General features: G+C 42.7%; 1 protein-coding gene across 1 annotated transcript in view; it reads left to right on the top strand.

The window, feature by feature from the left end:
- NPAS2 (neuronal PAS domain protein 2) overlaps positions 1-27,146 on the top strand; it is a 57,042-nt gene that overhangs the window by 12,704 nt on the left and 17,192 nt on the right. Inside the window, exons 4-14 of the mRNA XM_061988492.1 lie at positions 1,365-1,454; positions 7,006-7,126; positions 8,147-8,260; positions 17,134-17,252; positions 19,522-19,604; positions 20,300-20,406; positions 21,563-21,710; positions 22,312-22,393; positions 23,079-23,220; positions 24,480-24,586; positions 24,758-24,850. Of these exons, the coding sequence (XP_061844476.1) occupies positions 1,365-1,454; positions 7,006-7,126; positions 8,147-8,260; positions 17,134-17,252; positions 19,522-19,604; positions 20,300-20,406; positions 21,563-21,710; positions 22,312-22,393; positions 23,079-23,220; positions 24,480-24,586; positions 24,758-24,850 (1,206 nt within the window). The remainder of the gene's footprint in view (positions 1-1,364; positions 1,455-7,005; positions 7,127-8,146; positions 8,261-17,133; positions 17,253-19,521; positions 19,605-20,299; positions 20,407-21,562; positions 21,711-22,311; positions 22,394-23,078; positions 23,221-24,479; positions 24,587-24,757; positions 24,851-27,146) is intronic.

The following is a 27,146-nucleotide window of genomic DNA, read 5'->3' as shown; positions in this document are numbered from 1 at the left end:
AAGGATTGTAGCACCAGCAGATTCCCATTGAATTAAATAGTTGTGGGTGCTCAGCATTCTTTGGAAAAAGGAACATATGTTTGTGTCTTTATTCAAGGCTTTGTGTTTTCCTTTTTTTTTTCCTCTTTTTTTTTTTTTTTTGCAAAACAATTAGCATTTTCCAGTGTTCTCAGAATTCTTTCCTTTATTGAAGTCAGTAGGGGGGGAGGATGTGCTGCAGGCTCACAGGATCAATGGCTAGTCCGGCTTGGAGGCATGCCTAGGTTTGCAGGGCCTAGGTTTTGTAACTCCAAGGCATCCCTGATCAAGCTGTTTGCAGTACACTTGTCTCCAGAACAAGTATTGCCTCAGCAGTATAGTGGAACTCTGTTCTGCTCTGCTTAGATTCAGTTGTGCTTCCAGTGCCCGTGCTGCTCAAATACTGTAGGCAACACTAACTCTGGATCACCAGTGAACTGACAGAAAGGCTCCAGTCCTGCTCCACTTGAAAGCATTGGGAGCTTCACCAGTGACTCCTTAGTTACAATGGAAAGGTTTTAACATAGTCTCTGAGCACTTAATTTTCTGGGGAGTCCTGTTCAAAGTAGGTTGCTTTAGATCTGGCGGAAATCTACCTAGATTTAACTTTGAACAACATTTAGCTCAAAACTTTCAGCTCAGACTAAAGGAGAAACTCCTTTTGAAGGTGAAATTGCTCCTGTGCAGAGAGGATGGGGAAAAGGCTGACTTTTGCCTTCAGTCCTAGGAGCAAAGGGTCTTACTGCAAGGTGGGACCAAATTGAGGAAGAAACTCTGCAGAACAGTGAATTCTCTTGGAATGAGTAATCTAATACCATGACCTTTAAAATAAATCACTCAATCAAAACTCAGGCTAAGGATTACTTGATCATTTGCATTGCTTTTACTCACATGAAAGCCCAGTAATATACAACGTTACATTAATACAAACTGAGATTTATGGGGTTTGCAGAGAAGTACCATTTTGAGATAGGACTGCATCCTTTCATCGTCCTTTGATATTTACACAGAGCTCAAATGTTCATTTTAATAACTTCCAAGGGATCCCGTCTTAGTCATTTTGCATTATTAAAATGTGTGATTAATTTAAAAACTGAGACATGAAATGTTCCTGGGAGCCCTTTGTTGCTTCAATAGTAGGTTTTACTAGACTACAAAGAGTGTTGTAAAAGTTAAATCAGACTGGAAAATCAGAGAATTACCGTTCTGTGACTTCAGATAGCGTTCCTACAGCTAGATAACAATATGGTGCTGAAGTCAAACTGTTTTGATCAACACTCAATGACATGTCCTGTTTACACCACTTGCTCCTACTAAAGCACTCCCCACTTGTCTGCTTTCCCTAGGCATTAGATGGCTTCATTATAGCAGTAACCACAGGTGGAAGCATCATCTACGTGTCTGACAGCATCACACCTCTCCTAGGGCATTTACCAGTGAGTAATTTTGGCATTGGCTTTTCTACTACACACCATAGGATCGAGCCCTGTGTTTTTAGAAACAGATGTAAAAGGGTGGTGGGGGTAGGTGTTTTCCTGAAAAACTAGTGAGGGGTTTTGTCCCTGCATTCTGCTGGTTGCTGCTGTTGATCAGCTCTGTTCTCTCTCTGGCTGATTCATACCCTTCAGGTTTTTGTTGCTATGAGGCACTTCGGCTTGAATAGAGAAAGCTCCACGGGAATACTCTGGCCAGGGGAGGGACAAAGTGACCTGGCTGATCTTCTCCATCTCTGATTGCTAAGCTAGCAGAGAATAGCACCAGTGCTGCTGGCAGCCCGGCAAGGAGCTTGTTAAGGGCCTTACTCTGCGCCCAGGGAGGTAGAGGACAAAAACCCCATTGAATTCTGAGTTAGCCAGGGGCTGCTGCTGAGCTGTCCCCAAGGCTGAGCTATGCTTTCCCAAGGGAGGTGCTGGGGTTTGGCACATACAGCTTGTTTTATCTTGCTGTGAGAGATACTCCTGCATGTGCTGGCTTGGGCTGGAGGAGCAGGGGAGAGGGACTGCTTTGAACCCTGCTCCTGTTGCTAAGGCTGCTCTAGAAGAAATGGCACAATAATTAAGGATTAATCCTCTCGCTCATTTTTAGTAACTTGGTCTGTAATAAATACATGCCCAGGAGAAAAAGATAGCTGCCAAATCATTATTGTTCCACCCCCCCCGCCATGTTCTTAGGAAAATTACAATTATTTTTCTCGCATTTACTTTTTCACCAAATAAGTGTTATGTTTTCGACCCAGACAAATGTATTTCACACACCCTACCTTGCTGTAATAGGAACAAAAATTATTTTCTTCTGAGACGAAAGGAACTTGATGAAAGGTGGCAGCTCCTGGTTAATGCAAGAATATTGCTATGCAACAACAGATTGAACTGAATCTATCTGTTTCAGTTCTCTCTAATCCTCAACAGTTGAGGAAACCAGTAGTTGACTGGTTTCTGACATTCGCCTTCACTTCAAAGGCAGAGCGCGTCTTGTCCTGCATGCAGGCTGTTGGGTCTTCATACACTTACTGATTTCCATGGAATTTCCTTGTCTTTCGAGGTTTGGGGATCTCATTGCTGTCCCTTCCAAATATTGATTCTTAGCGGAGATGGTACACCAGCTGCAGGAGACTATTGCTCTACAGGAAGACATATTTCAGACCCTGCACTTAAAACCTTGAGGCCTGGCAGAACATGGATGGATTTGTGTTTGTAATTCCCGAGTTGGATCATCAGAGACTAAATCATTTTTTCCTCACAAAGTCATGCCTTGCGTGACAACTTGCCTTGTGTGACAATCTTTCACAGTACCCAGCCCAAAATGAAGACAAAGATGAGCGTTATTTTTTATTCACACAGAAGCAGCACATAGCATCCCCAGTCAAAGACTAACCTGCCAGGGCTGGAGGGGAATCAGGAGTTCCCATAGACCTTCTCAGAGCTGATGGAGTGATAAGGGTAAACAACTGTCCCACCAGCCTATGCTCATAGAGTGACTGAGTGCATCCCAGAGAACTCAGCTAAGCAAGTATCAAAGACTTCTACCTGCAAATGGTTATCAAATTGTTACAGCTGTGGACAGGGCCTCATCTGGGCATTTTAGTTACATGCCACCCTTTCCGTGTCTTTTTAAGTTTTAAAACTGATCAGAGCACTATCTGTAAAATTGATGGGGTTTATTCTGTTTATCTCCAAGATCTATTTGTAAGGTAAATTCAGTCACTGTTTGAGGGACAAAATACCAATTCTGTCTCCTCTATGACTGCAGGGAATGATAAATAAATAAATGCAAAGCTCTGCAAATCTTCTGCTTTGAGCACTGAAAAGAAAGCAAAAACAGGCAGAACTCAGAGCAGGGCTCTCTGAGGGCTCCTATCAAGAAATCTGATGTATTTTCTGTCATTAAAATCATGAAAGACTCTGGTGCTGAGAACAAATATAACCAATTCTCTTTAATACAGCTTCCCTAAGTTCCATTGAGCATTTTCAAACATAAACTTCCTCTTTTGTAATTCTAAATGGTTTGTTATTACCATTTCTAGAGGCTACTCCTCCGGTCTGTTGACGTAAAGAGAAGTTTAGCTCACATGGTGAGACTGACTATAGTTGAAGCAAACTCCTGGAAATCTGTTCACAACTCATAGCACTTGCCAGTCAGATGGTATGCTACAACTCTAAGACTAAGCAGTCTCTGGAGGAGGGTACTCCCTGTCCCTTCTTGCCTGCTTTGCTGAATGAAACATCTAAATACAGGCAGCAAAGATCCTGTTTCCCACCTACAGAAGGAGATGCAGCTTTCTCACAGACATTCCTGGTCTGCAGATTTGGGCAGAAAGTATTGTGCTTGTTCATGGATTGGGAGACTAGTGTCCATCTCACCCAACTTTAGTCCAGTAGCCAACAGGTCTGCACTCAGTGCTTGCTCATGTGAGAGGCTCCTTGAGGGTTGGTGGAGAGGTGGTTGTACAAAGGCAGGAGGTCCCTGGAAGGGCTGAGCTTCTCCTGGGAAGGGTCTTTCTCCCCAAGGGCTCCTTGGTGAAACTTAGGCTGCTGCTCTGGTATGTTGGGCACTTAAGCATCATGGAAATATCCGGGACGCAGCACCTTGTAGTGCACAAAAGCTTTGCATGCCACATTGCTGTTACAGGGTAGCAGTGGGCATCAGTCCAAGATATACAGGTTGATACAGGGGACAAATCCCAGCACATGAGAGCAGAACTATCTTGAGTTTTTGGGTTGATGGGAAAGAAGTTTGTTTCAATTGCAGCTTTGCACCTTTCCATTCCTGTAGTGACCATGTTGTTCAGTTCCTCTGCTTTCTTTTTCCTTGCAGCAGGAAAAAACTCATCGTATTTCCTCCTCACTCCTCCAAAAAAACAATGAAAAGGTGAAGGAGCTCCATTTGGGAGTACAATTGTTTTTGTTGAAATTGCAGAGATATTTACATTATACATCAAATGATTGAAGAGGTGAATTTACTTTGCATTGGTTTTGGAATGGACCAACATCTATGTATGCAAAAGCTGTGGTTTCTTCTCCCACCATAGCTATCTGGAGTAAATAAACACTCAGAAGTTTCTGTTAGTGGAATCCACAGGTTCCAAGGTGCAGAGTAGTTTCCGAGCTTAGAAGCATAAATACACATTAACGTAGCTCATCTAACCACTATACCCACAATCACTGTAATTTTTTTTTTTTATCTGCTTTGCCTGTCTCATTCAACAATGCTTTGTGGTTATGTCAGCCAGCAGGGCAGAACTGCCCGCTGCAGAATAATTAGAACAATTAGACAAAGCTGCAAACTGTTCCACTCCAACTGATACATTGTTTTTGTCTGTGGTGATGAAATTCTGTCCATCTCCCTCGTCACCTTTCTGCCATGGCACCAGTTGTCTGCCCTTTGGTTCTGGTGTAGAATTAGCTCTGAATAGCTTGCCTGGCATTTTCTACAGCTCCAGTGAGACCACGGAATATTTGTGTTCTTCTCTCTTTGCTTCCTTCTCTCTATTTGACCTGTCAACATATTCTTGTTTGGTATATTGATTCAAGAACATTGTTGAAGCTTTGGTACCTACAAGATCCAGAAATTCTGTGTGCTGCTTTACAAGGGGTGCCTACCCTCTGCAGGAGGAAAGAGTTGTGAAACATAGTAAGAAGTAGGTACTTTACCATTTTTTTCAAACTCATTAAAAAAAAAAAATGGTATTTCCTAACAGCAAAGATGCAAAAAACATTAAACTCTGGATACTGTCTGTGATGGCAGTAAAAAATATAAATGCCAGGACTTTCAAATCATGGAAAAGCTGGTGCTCAGGGCAGGAGGTCGCTCTGAGAGGTGTGTAGAACAAAAGCCTCTTGCAGCTTCAGCCGCAGGTGGAGTCGCAGGGCTCCACAGCTAGCACCTTAAACAGAAATGACACCCAGAACTGATAATAGGTTTTGAATCAGAGCTTCATCACAGTGTGGAGACAAAAGGTGGTACATCCTCAGGTCACTGAAGAAGCAATAATGAGCCTGAGGAGCAATGACAGCTCACATCTAGTCCTCCTGCAGTTACTGCTGAGTGAATGCGAGATTAATTAACCTCCATGAGACTTACGTAAAACTGATGGGCAAGTATCATTATCTACCATTTACAGGTAGAAAGGGAATGGGAAGGAAATAATTACTTTTCTGAGATTGTACCATAAGCCTTGAACAGGACTCACCACCGCAATTTCCCATCAGGTGCTCTTTCCTCACAAAGTAGTATTCATAAAAGGAATATTCAAGTAAGAAGCACATGTAATAAATAAAGATTATAACTGAATAATCTAAAGTGATATATTATAAGATCTTAAGTATATAAAGTGTAGTATTCTGATTTTCAGAGTACACTATATGCATTTCTCTAAACAAGAATTCCACATAGAACAGCAGGCATGGGTAGAAAGCAGAGGGAAACCAAAGCTCAATCTCATGTAAATACATAAATAAATGATGATGATTAGTAACTTGCCAGTCTCATACAGGGCTAACACATTTTCAACATGCCTATACAGTCTGATAGCAGCTGCTCTGACAACACATAAAGCTGTGTCAGTGTGCCAGCTCAGCCCAAGCTAGTCTCAGGCAGGATGGATGGAAATCAATGCCTTTGGTCTCAGGACTTCCTTTCAGATATGCTCTTCTAGTATTAGCTTAGTCACCATGCTAAAAACAGTGAGACCTTCCTCTTTGCAACCCTGTGACAGACTCTTTGTCTTCCTCACCTTGGGCCAGTCATGGCCTTTTGCACCTCCTCTTTCCATCCCCAAATCACAGTACCTAGATTTCAGAGGGATTTTGGGTTCATGCCAGCTGATTGTGGGGCTGGACAGGCTGGCCAAAAGGCTTGTGCCAGTGGCACTGTAAAGTTCCTCACCTTGGAGACTAAGTACTGCTGCTGCAAAACCACAGCCAGCCTGGGGAGTCCCATTCTCCCTGCTCCCATCTGCCAGGAAGCAGGAAAGGGGGAGCAATGGCTGCCACCCGAAGGGCACTTCCAAGGAGCTGAGGGGACTCCCCCCAGGGAGGAGCTGGATCCAAGACTAACCCAGATCTCGGGGCCAGTGGCTCAGGATGACTCCCAGCCTCACTGTTCTGGCTAGCTGGAGCCTGACAGGGAGAGGGCAAGCTCCAGTGATCCACAACAGGCCTGTTCATGGAGCTGGCAAGCAGTATGAGGAAGCAAGCACCCATTTTCCAGCTTATTCCCAGATCTCATCATTTAATTGTCTGATCATCTCTGTGAAATGTTAGAGGAGCACCACTGAGGATTAAGCTGAGACCTGACCCATGGAGAAGCAGATGCTCAGTTTGCCCAGCAGTTTCCCTCCATGTTTTAGGCTTTGTCAGGAGTTCCTGGAAATGAGTGGGAGAATTCCCGTCAGCTGCCACAGGCTTAAAATCCAGACTGCTGTGCATCTCTGCTACCGTTGCTCGTCATGACACTTCTGCTTTTCTCAAAGGTTCTTTTTCTTTGCAGTGTGATGTCTTGGATCAGAATTTGTTAAATTTCCTCCCAGAACAAGAACATTCAGAAATTTATAAGATGTTATCTTCTTGTATGCTTATGACGGACTCGGCCTCACCAGATTACCTAAAAAGTAAGTTTTATTTTATCTTCCCCAGTAAACAAAACAGCATGGGCAGAATAAAATTTTCTCTCAGAAAGAGTTTTTTTAATGTGATGTGCAATATAAAATTTAGGTTTGTAGCCTTTTAAAAAGATCTTGCCACCTGGAATGACCCTTTGGTTCTATTTTTAAATGAAACTCATTGCTTGTATTTTACTAGGCTAAGACTACTTGCAGTTATGTTAATTATTAAATATCGTATCTTTTGAGACAGCTAAGGAAAATAGGTTAGCTGATGGAAACTGAGGGTTTGCCTGAGACAAGTCACATCTTAATTGATATTTCAGCCTGTTCAAGTCAGATGCTGTTCAGAGATACGCTCGTGTTGCAGTACCTTTGATTTGCCTTATAGTTGAAAAGTATCCTTAAATGTCATCCTTTTTCAAACCGAATTTCTTTTTCCTTAAGAACACTTTTACTTGCCTCACCCTTATTTGCTCTAGGGGGTAAGATGTAGGAAACCAGAAAACATACAATGATATAAGATGTACAGCTGCTTAATCTACTGTATATGCAAAACTGCAGCTGATGGCTAATATGCCAATGTTAATTTAACAGATATTTTGAGATAATTAGGCATAGTTTTCCAATACAAGATGTAGAACAGCTGTGAGTGGTGAAAAACCTAAACAGAAAAAAAACAACAGACCTATAAGTGAAGGATCCGTTTCTCTCCTTCACTTACACTGATGCTGAGGTAGTGGCAGTCCTGTGATGAAGGTAGTGTAAGAGAAGGGCGAGTCAGTCTCAAAGGCTGTCCCTGAGCTGCAGGCAGAGCTGTGCACAGCACTGAACACCCTGCAACCCTGCAAGGCGCTTCCTCACAGAAGCTCTGGTCCTGCAGTCCTGCACATAGATGTACAGGACTCCTGAGTGGTAACAAGCTGCTCTTGTACTGCCAGTTGCAAGATTGGGGTTGGAAGACACCGTTGGTTGTGTTTAGCTTACATAGTATATTTATTTCTTCTTCTTCTTCTTTTAACAATCCAGCTGACAATGAACTAGAGTTTTATTGTCATCTTCTGAGAGGAAGTTTGAACCCAAAGGAATTTCCAACATATGAATACATAAAATTTGTAGGAAATTTTCGGTCTTACAGCAATGGTAAGCTTTAATTGTTGTATAAATGTTACTTTAGCTGTGTAAAATAAAATATAACTATTGCTCCATTAAATAAGACAGGCTTTTGACTGAAAGGACTATTTTTAACATTGTGGGGTAAAGTTTGCTTCACGTGGATCTTGCAGCTGATTTGCAAATGCTGGACAAGTACCTATGAAGAATGAGATTGTGTTAGTTGCTTTTGTTACTGCTCTTCACTTATTAGCAGTGATCCTGGACTGTGGTAAGTTTGCAAACAATGACAGGTTCAGAGGAGGGTTTGTTTGTGCTCACTAATACTGTGTGCTAAGACTGCACCTATTAGCTAAATAATAAGCTTGCTACCTTGTCTGCTACCTTACATTAAACACGAATTCTGTGCCAGAACTGATAGTCTGCCAAATACTCTCTCATTCTTCTCCGCAAAATGTTGCAGCAATCCCACTTAATTGAGTGGCTGCACCCACCACCCCTCGCTGCAGTGAGGGGTCCCCTGCCGCTAGCATTGGTGTAGCTGAGAACATTTCCACATGCCTCTCTCTCTGGCTGCCATTTTATATTCCTCTCTAGCACTGCAGAACTCAATACTCAAAAAAAACACCCAACCAAAAAAGACTGGAAAGAAACACAGCATAGTCACTAATGCACCACAGTCAGTCTAGGGAAACCATCTTTAAAGGGATGAGGAGCAGATTTCCACCTCGCCTGCTCCCTAACAGATTGCTGCAAGGCCATTAGTGTCAGAAATGAAATACTCTTTTATTACTTTCCCTTCTCCTGCCTGCCCAAGTTTGCTTTAGTTACTTGCCTGATTGAACTCCAGAGTGGCATTTCCAAAGTTGCTGGTATTCTTCCAAATAGGTCATCCTCAGCAAAAAATTCCCCACCGTGCTTTCCAAAAACTGCATGCCACGCTGCGAAAAAAAATGTCCCTGTCCCCATTTAACTTTCTGCTCTTGCTCCACATGACTAGAATAGAAACCTATGTGCAGGATGGAGATATGTATTTCTTGTTTGGTGTCATCTGATTTGAGGCTTTATTTGTGTATATGAAAAAATCTAGTTTGAATGAAGCAAAATGCGGCTGCCTGACAGACGCACACACCAAGCTGTTCTGCTTTCTAGAGCAGAAACCAGATTTCAGGTGCTGACTCATAAGGATACATTTCTACCGGGGGAATTTCTGATCCATTTTCTTCAAGGATTTGCAGCCTTTTATTTTGGCTTGACCTTAATATTGCCCTCTTACCTGTTAGGATTTTATATCCCAGAAATTGTATCAGTGACTGTTTCTCAGAAGAAAGATAAAACTTACATTACAGATACCTTCCCTAGCTTAATGTGTGTAAACTAAATGGGAACATATTGATTTCAGAAGACACCAAATCACTTTCCAAAGACCCCAGCTTATAGCTTTCAAATAAGACATGTGCTTTCTGCTTCAGTTTTCCTATTTTGTTTTTCTTTTGTGCCACCTTTTTCTAAATCTTCCACTTTCTTCGTGTCTCTGCTGCAGTCTGACCCTCCAGTCGACTGGGAGGGGATGGCTCTTGCCCTTACTTTGCGAGATGATGCTTCCCGAACCTTTCCCCTGTCCTCATCACAGAATGGCACCTTGTCCATCCTGACTTCAGTTTCCCCCTATTGGTTCAGAGCCTCATGGAAGTACTTGCTGTGCACTGCTTTGGACAGGAGTCATCCCCACAGCCCTCCCCACCCACCAGCTGGGCTCCTCACAAAGCCACCCCCCAGCAAAGGTAGCAGTAAGTGCACTGGACTCCTGATGCAGCAGCGGTAAACTCTGCTTGCTGGGGAGCTGATAACCTTGGGACAAAGGCAGAGTGAGCAGACAGAGGAAGGTGCAAATCTCCAAAGTGGCTGTCATCAGCTCCAACAGGCTTCTTTTGTCAGCCAGCTACACCCTGAGCAAGGCATGGGAGACATCAGCTCAAGTGAACATCCTGTGAAGACAACAACCCTTTGGGCAGCTTGCCCTGGGGGCAAGCAGCTGTGCTTTGGTACAGGGCCTTGTAGCACCTTCAAGCATCTGACAAGTGCAGCGGCAGGCTGAGTACCCACCTCTGCTTGGCTCCCACATCCCAGGACACCCCATTGTCCAGCACCACCCTCCCAGCCCATGCACTCCAGAGCTGTCACCTGACCTGCCAGCAATTGCTCTCTTCCTCCCTCCATTAAATGCGTACCTGTTCCCCAGACAGCTCCCCTTCCACGTGAAAGGCCAAACAAGCAAGCAAGCCAGCAGTGGGAGGGGTGGTGAGGGACAGATGTTATCACTCACAGGGCAGTGCTCATCCTACCTGTGTAGCATCAGCTGCCCTTAAATCCTGCTTTTTGGAGATGTTTGTGGAGGAAGAAGGCTAAGCTAAAGATAAGAAAAGAGATAGCTGGGAGAGAAAGACAGAAATTGCAAATTAAGCTCAATTAGCAGGAGACATTCCTTATGAATATATTCAAGAATGCTTTTCCCTGTAGCTTTTCACAGCAGTGGAAGTGCAAGCATGTTTTTACACATGAGAGACTGATACAGGATGTTCTTCTCTAAATACAAATCTCTGCTGTTCCGTTTGAGTCGCCCAATGCCAAATCCTACCTTTGTTTCCAATGGTTTGCTCAGCAGACTCTGAGTCTGCCCTGCCTTGGGTGTTCCTGTCACAGGGACACCAGAGCCCCTTGTGCATGAGGAGGCCCTTTTATCCTGGAACAGGCTGAATCCCATCAGGATCCCCTCGGAATACTTAACTATTCCATTGTCATTGACATAGGGTGGTGGGAGTGATAGTCTTAATGAATCTTTCCTCCTCACTTAACCTTGCTCAATGCTCATATAATGGTGGTGCTTAGGGGAAGGGGGCCATTTGTGCTGAGGTCCCGGTGACTTTGTCCCACTCCTTCCTCCCATATACCTTCTCTGATAATCACATTATGCCTTACAGCTGAGAACATCATAAAGGGATGAGTTTGAATGGATTCATTTGAAAGACTGAGGCTTACAAAGCCAGTTAGGGGCTTAGTTGCTGTCCCTAACTTCAGTGGAAGCTCTGGGGCTTTAAAGGACATTGTACTGACATGCTAAAGTATTTTTTTTCTGTTGAAGGAGAACAAATACATGATATCTACCAAGGCCACCTGTCACCAAGATTGCTGTCAGGGAGGCAGATCATGCAAAAGCTACATCAAACCCATGCTACACTCCCAGAGAAGCAGTCACTGGTATCTTCCCCCATCCCAGAAGGGGCAGTCAGATATGCATCTACAGACCCTAGAAATTGCTCAGGAAGGTTCACATAGCTCATGGCATGTGTTCAGTCTTTCAGAAGATCCCTCGAGCTCCTGGGTTCAGCTATAGCTGGGGGCTAGAGAAGCTGCATGGGTAGGGTTAGCAGGAGGGTCCACACTTGGGCTGGTCCTGGAGATGGTATGTGGGAATCTGTGCTCTGTAACCTCTACTGCAAGGACATTTCTGCAGCTGCATCTGCACCAGGGATGTGACATGAGCCGCCTGCACACGAGCAAACCCCACTCGAATTAGCTGTGCCCAAGCGAGAGCGGCCGACTAGCGAAACAGCAGAGCACGAAGTGACTGCATGAGTCACTGCCTGTGCTAAATCAAATACGAGAGATTTGATTTGCCATTTGGGAGGGTTATATAATCATCATTAATTAAGCTTCAATGAGAAAAGCGGGACTGTAACCTGACGTGAAGGCTCAGTAGTCTCTTGAGAGGAGGGGAGGTGGCCCATGGGCTACTCAGAGAGGAAGGAAGATTTCCCTCTTTGCTTCTGTGAGAAGTGCCTACTTGCTCTCAAACCATAAGGGGTCTTTTTTATTTTGCAAATAGGAACTCTTTCCAGTATTTTTTATATATTTCAAATTCTGACCCTGTAATCCAGATTTAAACAACAGAAATGAATATATGCAAACATCTGAGGGAGCCGAGTATTGTACCTGTTGACCTGTTGAGTAGTACCTGATAAGGGTCAGAGTCATGTCAGCCTCGCCAATGAATAATGCAGCAGCTCCCATCCAGATTTGCCTGAGGGGAGAGGCAAGCAATAAAAATCACCCTCCAAAAAATCCAAGGAAATGCTTAGGTCCCAGCATAAAATGTCAAATTAAGTGAATATAAATTATTTTAAAAAGCTGCTTAATAGCTCACTCTGATAAGAACAGATAAGGCAGGCTCAATTTATCCATCCTGTGAAAACTGTTTGTACATTTGTAAACAGAAAAAGATCTCTCGTAATTATATAACCAAATATTGGCTTTGGTATCCTATTTCTGAGGTGACATACTTGCTCAAAAACTCCTGAAAAGAAATAGAGTCCTGATTTTCAAAGTGTTCACCAATATAAAAAAGGACCACCAGCATCTTTAAAGTGGCAGATGTGTCCTTTCATCCAAAATGCCTGAGGTTTTCCATTTGAAGAGGGAGATAAACGTTACGTGAAAAGAGTTCCTGATCAAGTAATATAATTAAATATTATAGTGGAATTTAAAATTGTGCATTTTTGTTCCCAATTACATGGCAACTCAGGAAGTATCTGGTTACTTGATGCTAATAATAGCAGATACTCTACTGTTAGCTGATATATCTCTCAGAGATAAGAATAACTATCATGAAAACTATTATGCCAAGGAGAAAAAAAACCCCTTTTCATTCCCAGAACAATTAATTCAATCTGAATTCCTTTTTGAAAGAAAGAAACAGATTTCTACAGCAGATACATTGATCTTGAGCCTCCATAAGCATATGCAGAAACATCTGATAACGAGAATAAGTCACACTGAAATGAATGTTTTGATCAGAACCGACAGCTACACAATATTATTTGCTATTAGCGATACCATAGAAGCTGCAGCTAGCGATCTGCAGTGCTTATGCTGGGCTCTTAAGGAAAAAGGCACCATTCCTGTCTTAAAGAATTTATTTGGGATTCATATCAACACCGGATGGTGAGGGGAGAAACAGGAGGAGACCTGAAGGGAGAGCAGATCAAAGTAGTCAAGTGTTGTATCGACACCGTCACTGTTACTCATCCCAAGCTGCTGAGTGAAGTCTGGCTTGCCACTAGCACTTTAGATTTCTTCTTTATATATATTAATTGATGAGTATTCTGTTTATCTGTAGTCTGAATTTATTTATATGAAACAATCCTAATTTTATTCTGGTCTATTCAGCTTGTATTTCTTGAAATCGCTGTTCAGTTTGACAGTCACTGAGACTGGTTCTGTAAACATTAACATCTATGGATAAAATAGGAAGGAGGGATTTCTCCTTTCAAAATTCCATAAATGAGAGGTTTCCTGTTATAGGAAGAATATATTTTAAACATCCTAAGTTAAAATGACTGAGAAACTGACTGATGTGCTATTATTAATTGAATTATATAGCATCTGCAGGTTTTTAAAGATGTTTTCATTCATTTCACATGGCATGATTTGTATCCCCAGGGATAATTTGTTTTTGTCTGTGGTAGTTAAAGACTCAGTTCCTTATACATATCACTTATTTTTAACATCTTGTCTCTAGTGTCCTGGTCTTTAAAAAATAAACCCCAATGAAACAACAGCAACTATATGTCAGCAAATCAGTTTCTTTCTATCTTCTTGTGTGATATTTACAGGGAATATAATCCTTCTACAAAAGTATTTAGTGGTAGCTTTAGGAGTAACAGGTCTGATAGGTAACCACAAAAACCATTACAATTCATGCTAAGGAGCACCAAGTAACTGATACATACAAGACAACTGTTTCACCTTTCTGATTCTCTATTTAGTTTTCTCACACAACCTTCTAACTCTCCCCTCAAGTTATTTTGTCTAGATCATTTACTTGGGAAACACACATGCCCTCATCTACCTGAGCCCACTTGTTCAGAGCCGGCTTTAAGTTTTCATCAGGCACCTTCTGCCTAAAGCATTCCAAGGCTTGTATTTGACTTATATATGTTAATGTCATCATAACCTCAGACTTCATCCTATCTTTTCTATTCCACTGTTTTTCTGTGGTGGTCTCAGAAAGTTCACTAATGAACTTTGTTACTTCAAGATGTTGTGTGTTTCTATTAAGGAGACTTGGAGAATTATAAAGTATGATTTTTCAGAAGGCATGCTTAAAAGATGCTTTTTAAAAAACACATTAAAAAAGATAAAACCATGCAATGATCTCTTTTTTTAACCACACTTTAAAATTTATCAACAAAATAATTTGTCACTGACCAGCTGCAAGAGCAGAGAGAAACAGACTCTGAGAGACAGAGCTGTAGAAAGAAGAGATACCAACAAAATGTGTCAGGCAGCAAAGTAATTCAGAAACAAATTGGAGGGGCATCTTTCAGTCATTGTGGTTGTTTTTTTCAGATGGAGGTGTGCATGGCAAGACAGTGGCTACCTGCCTGCATCATGAAGTCTTTTAATGCTCTGGAGTTTGCCAAAGGCAGTTGGGTATAGAGATGGCACAGCAGCTATTGTAGGATGACTTTCAGCCAGGCCAGCTCTATCTCATCTCCTTGGGTTTGCTCATTCACTACCACTTAAGTTCAACATTCCCAAATGTTGTGATGAAATCACAAATTTAGTACGTACCTCTCCTAGAGGATAATTATTACCCTTTTAGTATTGCATCTACCTCTTGGAAACATAATCCTATTTTGTAACTGCCACATGCAGGGATGTGTTACATTATCTTCTGGGAATATGTCTCAGGCTCACAGCTACTTACATCAACGAGCTGACATAGAAACGCCATCTCTTTGGTGCCACAGTCTCCTTCACCTCCTTCTGTAACTGGTATCATTTGCAAGCCCATGGCTTCACTAGCTATGTTAACTTGCCATACCTATACTTCAGAGGCTCAGTGTGCTTATTTCCATATCTTAGAGCCCAACCTGCAAACATTTACTACTGAACTTGGCTATTACAGAGAACAACCACCCCATTTACTTCAAATGTGACAACATATTATGTAGTAAGCCTGAAAGTCACTTTTTACAGTATATTTAATGTGAGCTAGCAATCCCATTCATTATTAAACAGGACTGACTACAGAAATTGACCGATTCACCAAATAATCATATCAGAGATGAACCAACAATGCTTCTCCTGTTTCCTGTAGCCCCTAACTCTTTTTTTCCATCTCTTACATTAATAATCCCACAGAAGCCCTTATATATGCACATAACCCCAGGAGCAGAAAGGGAATACATATTCCTAAAAAGTCCCCAGAGCAAGTGTGCTTTGCTGGTGAAAGGAGGAAAATTTTGCCCATGATTTTTATCTCAATATCCAGTCAGTCATGCCCTCCAGTCTCAACTACAAGAGAGGGCTGTAATCTCTATGGACGTTCACATCTGTGCTGCCTTCTCAGAAGAGGAATCTTTCTTCCCCTTTTTTTTGCACAACACATGTCGCGCACACAGTGGTCTAAACTAGTTAATCATAGGTGTGAATTCTCCTCAGAGTACTTATTTTTCCATGTCATACCATGTCACCATTGTTGTCAGCTATATATTGTTATTTTAAGGCTTTTGATAGGTTGAATTAGCTTCCAAAAGCACATGTTGAGACTTTTTCCATCTCTAGAGCTTATGCTAGTGAGCTAAAGCCCAGTGCAGAAGCCCCCAGAATAAAAAATACTAGGTATCTCCTCCCCGGATAGATACCAAACTCTTGTTTTCACAGGAATGGACATGCTTATCCTTGCTTTGTTCTGTGCAGAAGAGACAAACTGTAAGAAACTTCATAAAGTTGAACATAGGAGACTAATAATAACAACAATAATAATAGTTTTATATGAACATAAATCCCCATGAGCATTAGAGTAGCTCACATTGGCAAACTCTGGCTGCTACGCAGGACCTTCCGTGCCCTCATAGGAGACAGTCAGCTGGGCAGGGCAAGAGCCCATGGATCCAGCTCAGTTCCCACTGCAGCTTAGCACACAGTTTTCTTCCATCGCTGTGGCAGCAGGATTACCATCTCTAAACAGCTCGACTTTGGATGAAGAATGTGCATTTTGTCATTTTAACATGGGGCTGTGGACTAGCTTAAGGCAACAAGTGCTTTTGGCAATGCATCTCTGTGGCAGGAGGTGCTAGTGGGCTCTCAAAGCAACGCCAGAGCCATGCAATCACAAAAGACGGAGATGAAAAAACATACACAAAATCTGCAGCCACATTGTGTCCAGTTTTTCCTTCTGCTCAGTGTTTCAGGAGACAGCGGGCCATCTCCAGGCTCACCAGAAATGCCCAGCTCTGGAAGCCACTGCCCTACATAGGATCCTCTTTGCTCTTCTTTAAAACAAGGGGATCTTGAGCAAGCTCAGGGGGTTGGTTCTCCTTAGATGCAGAAGGGAAAGATGCATTTCAGCAGCTGAGAATCACAAGCGGCCTCTTGCTAGCTTGATGAAGCCCCGCTGGCTGCAGGCCCCAGTGTTTTGCCACTTATGACTTGACGAACTCTTCAGCTACCTCCCTTGCCAACACTTTTTTTCACTGCTTCATGTAAGTCAGAGTGCTAGGCATACTGCAGCATATATTCTTCTCCTGTGAGTGGTGAAAAAGAGCAATTGGATGCACGGGGTTTCTTGGAAGAAAGCTGGTTTATGCTCTGTAATAAGTTTTGGCCTTATTTTTATCAGGATTAACCTACAAGATTCATACTTGAAGTTAAGCTCTGATGTCTTTCTGCCTAACATGACTGACTTGGATTTAAATATATGCATATCAGCTTTAAAAGCTTTTAGAGCACTTCTCTGAATAAAATTAGCATCAGCGCTCTTCAAGTGTGCAAAATATTCAGGAAGAGCAAATGTTGTATGAGGCATGACTGCGAGTCTCGTTTTTTTCCCTACCTAGTGCCTAACTCCACTTGCAACGGCTTTGACGAGGCTGTCCCAAGGGCTTACAGAACATCCCCAGGAAAGCAGATCTGCTTCGTTGCGACTGTTCGTTTGGCAACGCCTCAGTTTTTAAAGGTAGGAGCATACCTCATGTCCCATTCATTTCAGAACTTCTCAAAACGCTTCCCGACAAGGTAACAACACAAAGTTCTCAGTTTTGCTAATTGAATGGATTACAGATATCACATTTCATGCATAAAAATCCAGTGAAGAGGATTATCAGCATGAGCCACAATCTACAGAAGCAGTGTCACTTCTGCCCTCCTTGCACAGGAAATGGAAACCCTCCTTGGCATTAGTAATTGCAAAGCCACTTTCAAATTGGGTTCTTCATTGCTGCTGTCTGTACCCAAGATGTACAGATGCTCACCAATGCCGTCATTTGTGCCCCTCATTTCTTGGGGAGACTGCTGCTAGCTTCCTCCTCCCAGATTCTGGTAGTAAGATAGCTGCTTGTGGAAATTAGGATAGACCACCCAACTCCGTGCCTGGCACTGAGGTTCACTAATTTAACACGTATGAGGTACTGCATCAGGTGTTCCATCCTCAGAGTTGAAATCTGAAATCACTGCTAACTTGGCCTGGCTCCATTGCTGCTCTGGGGCTTGCAGGGCACTCTTGACTGATTCACAGCCTGGGCAGGTGAGTCCCTTCTGGGTAAGTGAGGGCACTTCCCATAAATCTTAACCACAGTAATCATAAGAGCAGTAGGAGCTGGAGTTAAGGTTCTCCAGGAACCTTAAAACCAAATTCCTTTGGCTTTGGATAGCTAACATCTCAAAATATACAGGGGGGAAAAAAAAAGGGTTGCATGTGGCAATGAGCTGCCCAGGGCTAGGGAGGAAGCATCTGCTGAACAATCCAGAAAAGGTGTAAGCTGCCGTGAAATCCTAAACACTGATCTCTTTAATTCACCTGGATGACTCACTCAACCCTGCTCTTGACTTCCTTCTCTAAAACGAAGGCAAAAATATTTGTCTGACTGGCTAAGGAAGGCAGAATTAGCAGGATTTTTGCACACAGCAATGTTTGCATGTTGCACCTTGAATTTTATGGTCATCAGCATGGATTTTGACGTAAACCAGAGAGGGGTGGGGGGAGGAATTTAAGATATAGATGCTTCTGCCAGCAACTTTAATCAACATTGTGAGTGTTGATATATAAATCAAAGAAATACTTGATGGCAGTGCACCTCAGCTTGTCCTCTGGTCCCAAGAGGTTTTGAAACACTGGTAGTCTGAAAGACTTCTGTCCCCAAGAGGGACAGCAGAGAGAGAAATGGCATTGGAGATGATTGGAGGAGGTCACTGAGCTCATGGCACAAGGGAGTATGGCACCAGGGAGCAGGGAGACAGCAGCATTAGGGCCAGTCGGCAGAATGTCTGTATCAGTGATGATGGAGATCCTCCTGACATGGGGGACACAATAACCCCAGATGCCACCAGATCCTGAGCACTGATGCTGTTAAGTCCCAGGCCACAGATCTCCAGGCTGACCCTAGACAGTTTATGGAGCTGGAGTTGTCTCTGACAGCCACCAACGGGAGAGGAGAGGTCAGCAGAGAGGGGCTGCAAGAGGGCTAGGAGCCAGCTGTGAGGCACACAGCCAGGCTCAGCTCATGCACAGGCGTGCACCACAGTGTTATCCTTGCTCCCCTTCACACCTCCACCCAGGAACAAATCACCACTGACTGCCTCTGGATCCTCATTCCTCTGGGGCAAGGATGTCCTGCCTCACAGATAGCTCTGTGCCCTGTCTCCTGCAGTTCACTTATTATTCTCATTGAGCACCAAGGGCTACTGTGAGTCTTAAGGGCTGGCTTATTCACTGCAAGGGTTAAGTGTGAGACAAAACCACTGCCTTTCATCCATCTGACAGGTCCCATGCAAGCTGTCTGCTGGAAAAGCCATTTACTCCTCTGCAGCTATTAAAGAGAGTATCCCCCTTTCTCACGGAGGGCTTGGAGGTCAGCCATCCAAAAGGGCCAGGCAAAGGTGGTGGGTATCTTCAGTAATACAAAGAGAGCAAGGAAAGTTATGTCAAACCCAGGCGGGACCAAACACAGGCTGAATGTTGGGAAGGGGTGTTGCTCCTCAGGCCCAGGAGAGCCATAGCCATCACACTTTGAGCACTGCTTTGAAGGGGTGAAAATGTTGGCACCCTGAGGAACAGTCTCAGCCCTTAAGTCCATGTGCATCACAAGTCCTTCTTCCCAATTCCTTCAGAAATATTGCTATTGATAAATACAGTAGATTGTTATCTGGAACTGTCAGAAAATTTGAGGTAAATGAAGCAGAGGGATGAAACTGCACCTCTCAGTGTGTCACTTTTCTTCACCATGCAGGAGATGTGCATCGTGGAAGAACCTCTAGAGGAATTCACATCAAGACACAGTCTAGAGTGGAAATTTTTATTTCTGGATCACAGGTTTGTGACGAGAAGCACTCCTGCTTGTGTTTGGTGCTTGTCTACTGCTGTTTTCATTAGTGCAATTCTCTCGGGTTAGTGTACATTTCATATTGAAATCACATGAATGGGAGGGCAACCACTGAAATTCTTACAAAAGGTTATATTTACTATTTTACCCTGCATTTATTTTCATAAGTCTTTAAAAAAAAACTACCCTATTTCTCAGGGCCAGTTTGTGAATAGCTTGTTCTTATTGCTTTTAAAAATATTGGTGGACCAAAGACTGTCACATGGCAAAATGATCTCATTATTACACAGCTGTGGAAATTATTCTTTACAAATCCAGCCATTGATTGTGTGCATGCAATTCCCACCAAGTTACTGAGAGAAAGTCTGTGCTGGCCTGAGGCAACCATGCTGGCAAAGGTACAAAGCAACTGCCTCAGGATGCCACAGACAAGCTCTGCAGGCACCAAGATGGAAGTAGCACAGATAATTGCCTCCCACTCATGGCACTGCCATGCCCAGACAGACATCCGGGGCGGGGGCGGGGAGGGGAATCAGATGAAGGAAAGTCAGGATCTGGTTCCCTGGGGTGGACAGTTGTACACTGATTATGGAGAGCAGATCTGGGCTTTTTGCATACCTGTGTCAACGGGCAAGAGCTGTTGATTTGTGGTTTATGACTTCATTTCTATTGTGCCCAACTGCAGAGCACCGCCCATTATTGGATACTTGCCTTTTGAAGTGCTGGGTACTTCTGGCTATGACTATTACCACATAGATGATCTAGAGCTGCTAGCACGGTGCCATGAACACTGTAAGTAATGCATGGCCTAGGTGCCTGGGGAGTCACTGTTATACCTCTTTTCAGTGAAATGCAGTCTCAGTTAAAATAGTGTTAAATTTGGCAGGTGAAGTTTGTCCCTTGCCCCATGTCTGTATGTCTCAGTGAGGTTACAGCAGAGTGAGGGCACTGCAGCCGATCAGCATCTGGGCTGGCTCATTGAATGGATAAAATATGCCAGATTAGACCTTTCCTCAGTTGGCAAAGAACATGAAGGAATTGTTCAAGCAATCTCAGAGGAGATCCTATTTGTAAAATTGTAAAATTCTCATGGATTATTTACTCTAATGTTGTTCATGATGTATTTGGGATTACCTGTGATTATTTGAATATAGGTCTACTAATATTTAAAAGAAAACCTCTTTCACTAAGTAAAGTAAATGAGACAGTTTTTTCTCAAATATTTACTTACAGAACTGCCTGGAAGACCTCAGCATACCACCTCTGGGTGGCCTGAAAATATCCCATCAACTTTAGTTTTTATATGTTGACATTAAAATATAGAGAAGCTAAATATGTGCACGTTGGGAACACCTTGAAATCATGGAGGGGAAAATAAGAGATTAATTTTGTCAGTGAATCTTTAAAACCTTTAATGTACCTCAGTTTACCGCCCTTTGAGTTCTTGTCAATCTGGTCGTTTTTCTTTCTGTTTCAAATGACATTTGTCTTTGCACAATACTATCTCCTACACTCACTTCATTCTGAATCCATCTGCACACAATCCTCACCTTTTCAAGCATTTTTATCCTGTACTTCTCTGCTATAGAACTTAAGATGATCACTGCTAGAAATGAATCCCAGATGCCTAATTAAGCAGTATGAGATTAGCACATAAACCAGGGTAAGATCTATGTTTCAGTTGTAGCAGACATTAATGCATTAGTGTCCAAAGTTAAGGTTAATTGTACTGTGTAGGAATGTCCCCTTCAGAGTGTCAGAAAAAGATACCTACTGATCTTTATGATATTTGCTCTATCATAAGCCTGACACTGACTCAAAAGGTGCTTAGACTCCTGTCTCTCTTGAGAATCAATAGCGCCCATAGACACTTTTGTCACACTTTTCACATGTCATGTCATTTTCTCATCATAAATTGTGCTACAAGCTGTGTGTTTTCTGATGACAGTGATGCAGTTTGGCAAGGGGAAGTCGTGCTGCTATCGATTTCTGACCAAAGGACAGCAGTGGATCTGGCTCCAGACCCATTACTATATCACCTACCATCAGTGGAACTCCAAGCCAGAGTTCATTGTGTGCACACACATGGTGGTAAGGTATGGAAAATCCTATCAACCAGCGGGGATGTAAAGGACAATAAGATAAGGGCATCCTCATGACTGCCAAAAATTTCTCTTAGAAAAATGATGTCATTTATGCAGAGAAGAAGACTGGAAATAAGAAGATTGGATTGTGTGAAGGATATATGTTCATGATAGAAAAAATGATCAGACTAAACTTCAATTTATCCTAAGCTTGATTTGTCAATCAGAACTTTAAGAGCAGATTAGTTGTTGCATTTTCCATTTTGTGCATATATAACCACTAGAGAGATGCTTTAATCATTCTAGTAATTAGTTAAGCTCTAATCCATACATTGTTTTTTAAAGAGATGCATGGAGGTTTTCCAACAAAGTGGTTGTAGGCTGTGAACCTGATTTTTATAAATATATCTTTAATACACCTCGTGACTTCAAGAGGACATGAACTGAGAACAAACTGAAAATTTAGTCACTCAAATGTTAGTCGGTAGTATGTGACTCAAGTGATTTTTCAGCTATTCATTTAACCTGTAAAATAGTCCAATAATTTGATCCTCTCTTTGCTAAAAGCACATTTTATGAAATGTCGATGCATACAATTATATTTTACATTCAGTTATGCAGATGTTCGGGTGGAGAGGAGACAGGAGATGGGCTTGGAAGAAGTGTCCTCAGAGGTTGTGTCTTCAGCACTAAAGGTACAGAGAAAAGCAGTTTTTTTCATGAAAATATGTAGCAATCACAACTTGTTCCTACGTTAACATCACTGAAGACTTCAGCATGGTATTTCTGGGTGGATTCTCTTAACTTCAGAATGAGGAAAGGCTCACTTAAATAATTTTAAAGTAAATTGGATAAGCTCATGAAAGGATAAACAAGTAACAGCCACAAATGAAGTGGAACATGGGCAAAGGCAATGTGAGATATCTCCACCTTACCTTGGCAAGGTACTACAGTTGAAAAAATGCATTTGGACATGTCTTGACAACCAGCCTTCTTGGCTACATATTGATGATCTGCCCAGAGAAGAAAGAAAAGCTTCTCCTTTCTGCATAGCTGAGTGTCTCACAGAGGTTGCAGTTGCTGTCACATACAACTGAATGCAGAGGAAAGCTTCAGAAAGACATCTGAAGGAACAAAATGAATATGGCAGTAGCTTGCTATTTATTTCCAACTCAGTGATAGCTCTTTCTAAATGCTTTAGGTAAATGCTAGTCATAAGGGATATTGACACCTGTGCCCAAGTCTTCTGTTGGCCTACCTGGTCAAGTCATTTTAGGCCAGACAAAGAACTGGGTTTGTAGCCATTACTAGATGCATTTCAAAATGGTTTTGCCCTGACAGATGCAACAACTATTCCTGGTTTTTGTTTGGTTGGTTTAGGACAGTGGTGCCAGCTTGGATCCTGAACAGCACTTTAACGCACTTGATATTGGTGCCTCAATCCTCAGTGCTAGTCGGACACCCTCAGTATCATCCAGGAGCTCACCAAAATCTTCCCATACACCCAAGTCGGACCCAGCATGTGAGTGGCACTCCTGAATTATTAAATACTTTTGATTTAGCTAAGTTACAGAATGTGTGTCTATATATCACGGTTGCTAATTTAATGCTTGTGAGGTACCATCGATATGTTTGTCACTGACCATAAAGTGCATCATCTGTACTGGGAAAGTTCAAGAGGGGAAGTTCTAGTGCAACCGCTCATACACTGGAAAATGGGTAATGGGACTAGCCATGAGACCTCTGCCCTGTTAAGGCCACACCTGGGGTACTGTGTTCAGTTCTTGGCTCTCCAGTTCAAGAGAGACAGAAAACTTCTGGAGAGAGTCCAGCAAAAGATTACAAAGATGATGAGGGGACTGGAACATCTCTGTTATGAAGAAAGGCTGCAAGACCTGTGATTGTTTGGCATAGCAAAGAGAAGACTGAGGGGAGATCTTACCAACACTTATAAATATCCAAAGGGTGAGTGTAGAGAGGATGGGGTGGCACTTTTTTCTATAGGGCCCAGTGACAGGACAAGGGGCAATGGGCACAAGCTGAACACAGGAAGTTCCACTTGAACCTGGGGAGAAGCTTCTTTGTGGTGAGGGTGAGGGAGCCCTGGCACAGACTGCCCAGGGAGAGTAGGAAATCTCCTTGTCTGCAGGTTTTCAAACGCACCTGGACATGTTCCTGGGTGACCTGATGGAGGTGAACCTGCTTTAGCAGTGAGTTGGACTGGATGATCTCTAGAGGTCCCTTCCATGCTGTGATTCTGTGATCCTGTGACCTGTTCTTTTGATGTTACGAAAAAGAGGACTTTTCAGATTTAAGGGCATCAGTTCAAGCAATATGAAGCCCCTCTAGACTTACACAAGTAATAACAGCCTGTAGATGATTCTCTTCTGGCCAAGATTTAGGATGATCCAGCCAAGACCTTATACACACCTTATATATTCATTCTGCTCTCTGGTCTGGAAGAAAAGCCAACAAGCTAACCTAAATTTATAGCTATTTGGCCCATACAAAGGGAGTTCCAGCTGTTTTAGAACAGCTCTTGGGTCCTTTTGCTCCACTCATTGGAGCACAGAATCATAATCTGTCTCATTTACTTTTATCTTTGCCTGGGCCCTCCTTATCAGTTTTATTTTACTGCCATTGAAGTCAACACAAACAAGCCTTGACTCTTGCTGGAATTTGGCCAGGCTATAATTGTTTCTAGCTAGGTCTCGTTGCAATTCCAGCTTCAAACAGGGATGGTTTCCAGCTTGTGAGAACTCACTGGTACTTTTTTTGCAGCTACACCAACAAAGCTGATTGCAGAGTCTAACACTCCCTTGCCAAGAACACCGAGTGCGCAGCAGGATTTATCTGTGCACAGACTCAGTCAACCTACTACTCTTCAGGTAACTATAAAATAGTCGTCAAAACAGGCAGATGATGTAAAGCATGTGCCACTTACACAGTTTAGCAAATACAAATGTCTTACACGAAAGCCACAGCATTAGAAGAAACCTGGAACTGAAAGGGGCCAAACTTATAAATAAAGTTTCGTTTTGTTTTGTTTTTTAACCTAGGTTTCTTTGCCTTCTCAGCCTCCATGTGAGCTTCTCCCACAGCAGTTGCTGCCTCAAGCAGCTCTGCAAAATCAGACTGCACCTCTGGCACAGGTTAGTTGGGGATTTGGAAGTGGAATAGGTCACTTGCGTATCTTCAGGTATTTTTTCCTTTCATCTAGTAAATAAATTAATAGGGTCTAGGTCTTTTGAGGCCTTTAGTTTATCTCCTTAGTAGCTTTTACCTCAGAATCTACCAGCTCTCAAACACTTAAAACATTGTGGGAAAGTAATCTGAATTGTACATTTGTGTGTTTAAACATGAAAATGCATACAGGCATTCAGAGCAGAAGCCTAGGTATATGTAGGTTCAGGTGCACACACAAATTTATTTCACAGATGGCCAAAAAAAACAGATGGAAAAAGAATTTTCAGCTTTGCTTCTACACAATCAGATCCCATGAAAATCAAGGTCACAATGAGAATTAAAAGCAAACTGAAAAACTAACAAAGACCCAGACCTAAAAACACCTGTTTGTCTGTGCCGATACGGAACTAGCTGGCAGTAAGGGGAACACAAGTTCAACAAAACCTGTTTTGTGAGTGTGCTAGTAATGGTGAGGAGATGGCTAGAGAAAACTTTCTCCAGTGAAACCTATTAATCCATATCTCAAAAGTGAGTGAGGGCCCAAAAAGACACCTAAATGTTTCACATGCAGCAGATTTTGAAGGAACAAACTTGAGTACCATGGTCCCACCCTTGTTTCTGTGCTGTGGTCATGATATGATGACACACCCCATCATCATACACTGATTTGGGAAATGACAGTATAGTCCTGGACCTAGGCTGCTTCTACTATTGGTATCCCGTACTCCCTCACGAGATCCCAAAGTTTCTTCCTGTAGCACATAAAACATGGAAAGTCCTAAGGATCTCTGTTTTAAATTAACAAATTCTCATTTATCTTCTATGCTTAATATTCTTTTCATGACTCCACACCAGCACACAGTGAAGAAACAGTATATCAATTATCTGCTCTGAGCACTCGTTCTCTTTTACAGACATTTCTCTCCATTTTTCATTAATGCACTTCCAAACATCAATTAGCTTATTTATCATAGAACCACACATGTTTTGCCTGACTTTTTCATCATCTCTTTCTTCTCCATCAAGGCTCTTTCAAAAGAGATGCTTGCTTTCCAGTCATTCACCAAGAGCCTCACTGCCTCACCCTTTCCCATTAAAATGGTCCTATTGGCATGACAGCTCCATTTCTTTTCTGCCAAATTGGAATGCCATCCAGTCACATGGCTGCTGGTTAAAGTCTGTCATGGTCTTGGCTGGAAAAATCTTGGTGAAAGGCACAGAGCTAATTCAAGTCTATCTACACAGCTGACTCAAGTCTGTCTACATAGCAAAGTCACGGCAATGTTCCTGGTGAAGTTCAAGATGGAGCTTCCCTTGATGTGGAACAGGGAAATGGGACCAGAATGACACAGTTCAGGTTGCTGAGGCTTACATCCCATAGCGATACAAAAGGTAGAACTCCTCCAGAGACTTGTGTGATTATCATAAACTATTAATTGCCTCCTTTGATTACTTACATCTCACCTTAAAATAAGCATGTCAGCCTACAGCAAGATAATCCATTATTTAAAAGAGAAGGTGCCTGCAGCACTAAGCGAGTGAGAGATGAAACCCAGGTACACATGCTTCCCACCACAGACATTTCCTTGGTTTCCTAGTTGACGGATTCATAGCAGTTCAACAGCAAAACAAGCTCATTGTTTTTTAAAAATAGCATGGCCAGGCACCCTGCTGCCAGTTCACAAGGAGTTGCTACACAAGGTACTTGGCACTGGTGAGGTGGCAGCTCAAGTACTGTGTTCAGTTTTGGGCCCCTCACTATAAGAAGAACACTGAGATGCTGGAGTGTGTGCAGAGATGGGCACTGGGGAAGGGTCTAGAGAAAAAGTCTTATGAGGAGCAACTGAGGGAGCTGGGGTTGTTTAACCTGGAGAAGAGGAGGCTGATGGGAGACTTGATCACTCTCTACAGTTACCTGAAAAGCAGTTGTAGTGAGGTGAGTGTTGGTCTCTCAAGTAATGAATGACAGGCCAAGAGAAAATTGGCTTAAGTTGCTCCAGGGGAGGTTTAGACTGGAAGTTAAGAACTTTTTCACTGAGAAGGTTGTTAGACATTGGCATGGGTTGCCCAGGAAAGTGGTGGAGTCACCATCCCTGGAGATATTTAAAAGTCCCGTAGATGAGGTGCTGAGGGACGTGGTTTAATGGTGGGCTTGGCAGTGTGAAGTTAGTGGTCGAGCTAGATGATCTAAAAGGTCTTTTCCAACCAAAACAATTCTATGATTCTAAGAGTTCCCCACTGCCTTTCTGCCCCTCATCTTCA

This window comes from Colius striatus, chromosome 1, assembly GCF_028858725.1.
Source record: "Colius striatus isolate bColStr4 chromosome 1, bColStr4.1.hap1, whole genome shotgun sequence".
Classification (NCBI taxonomy): Eukaryota; Metazoa; Chordata; class Aves; order Coliiformes; family Coliidae; genus Colius; species Colius striatus.
The sequence above is the reverse complement of the archived record's forward strand: the minus strand, read 5'-3'. Positions and strand labels throughout refer to the sequence as shown.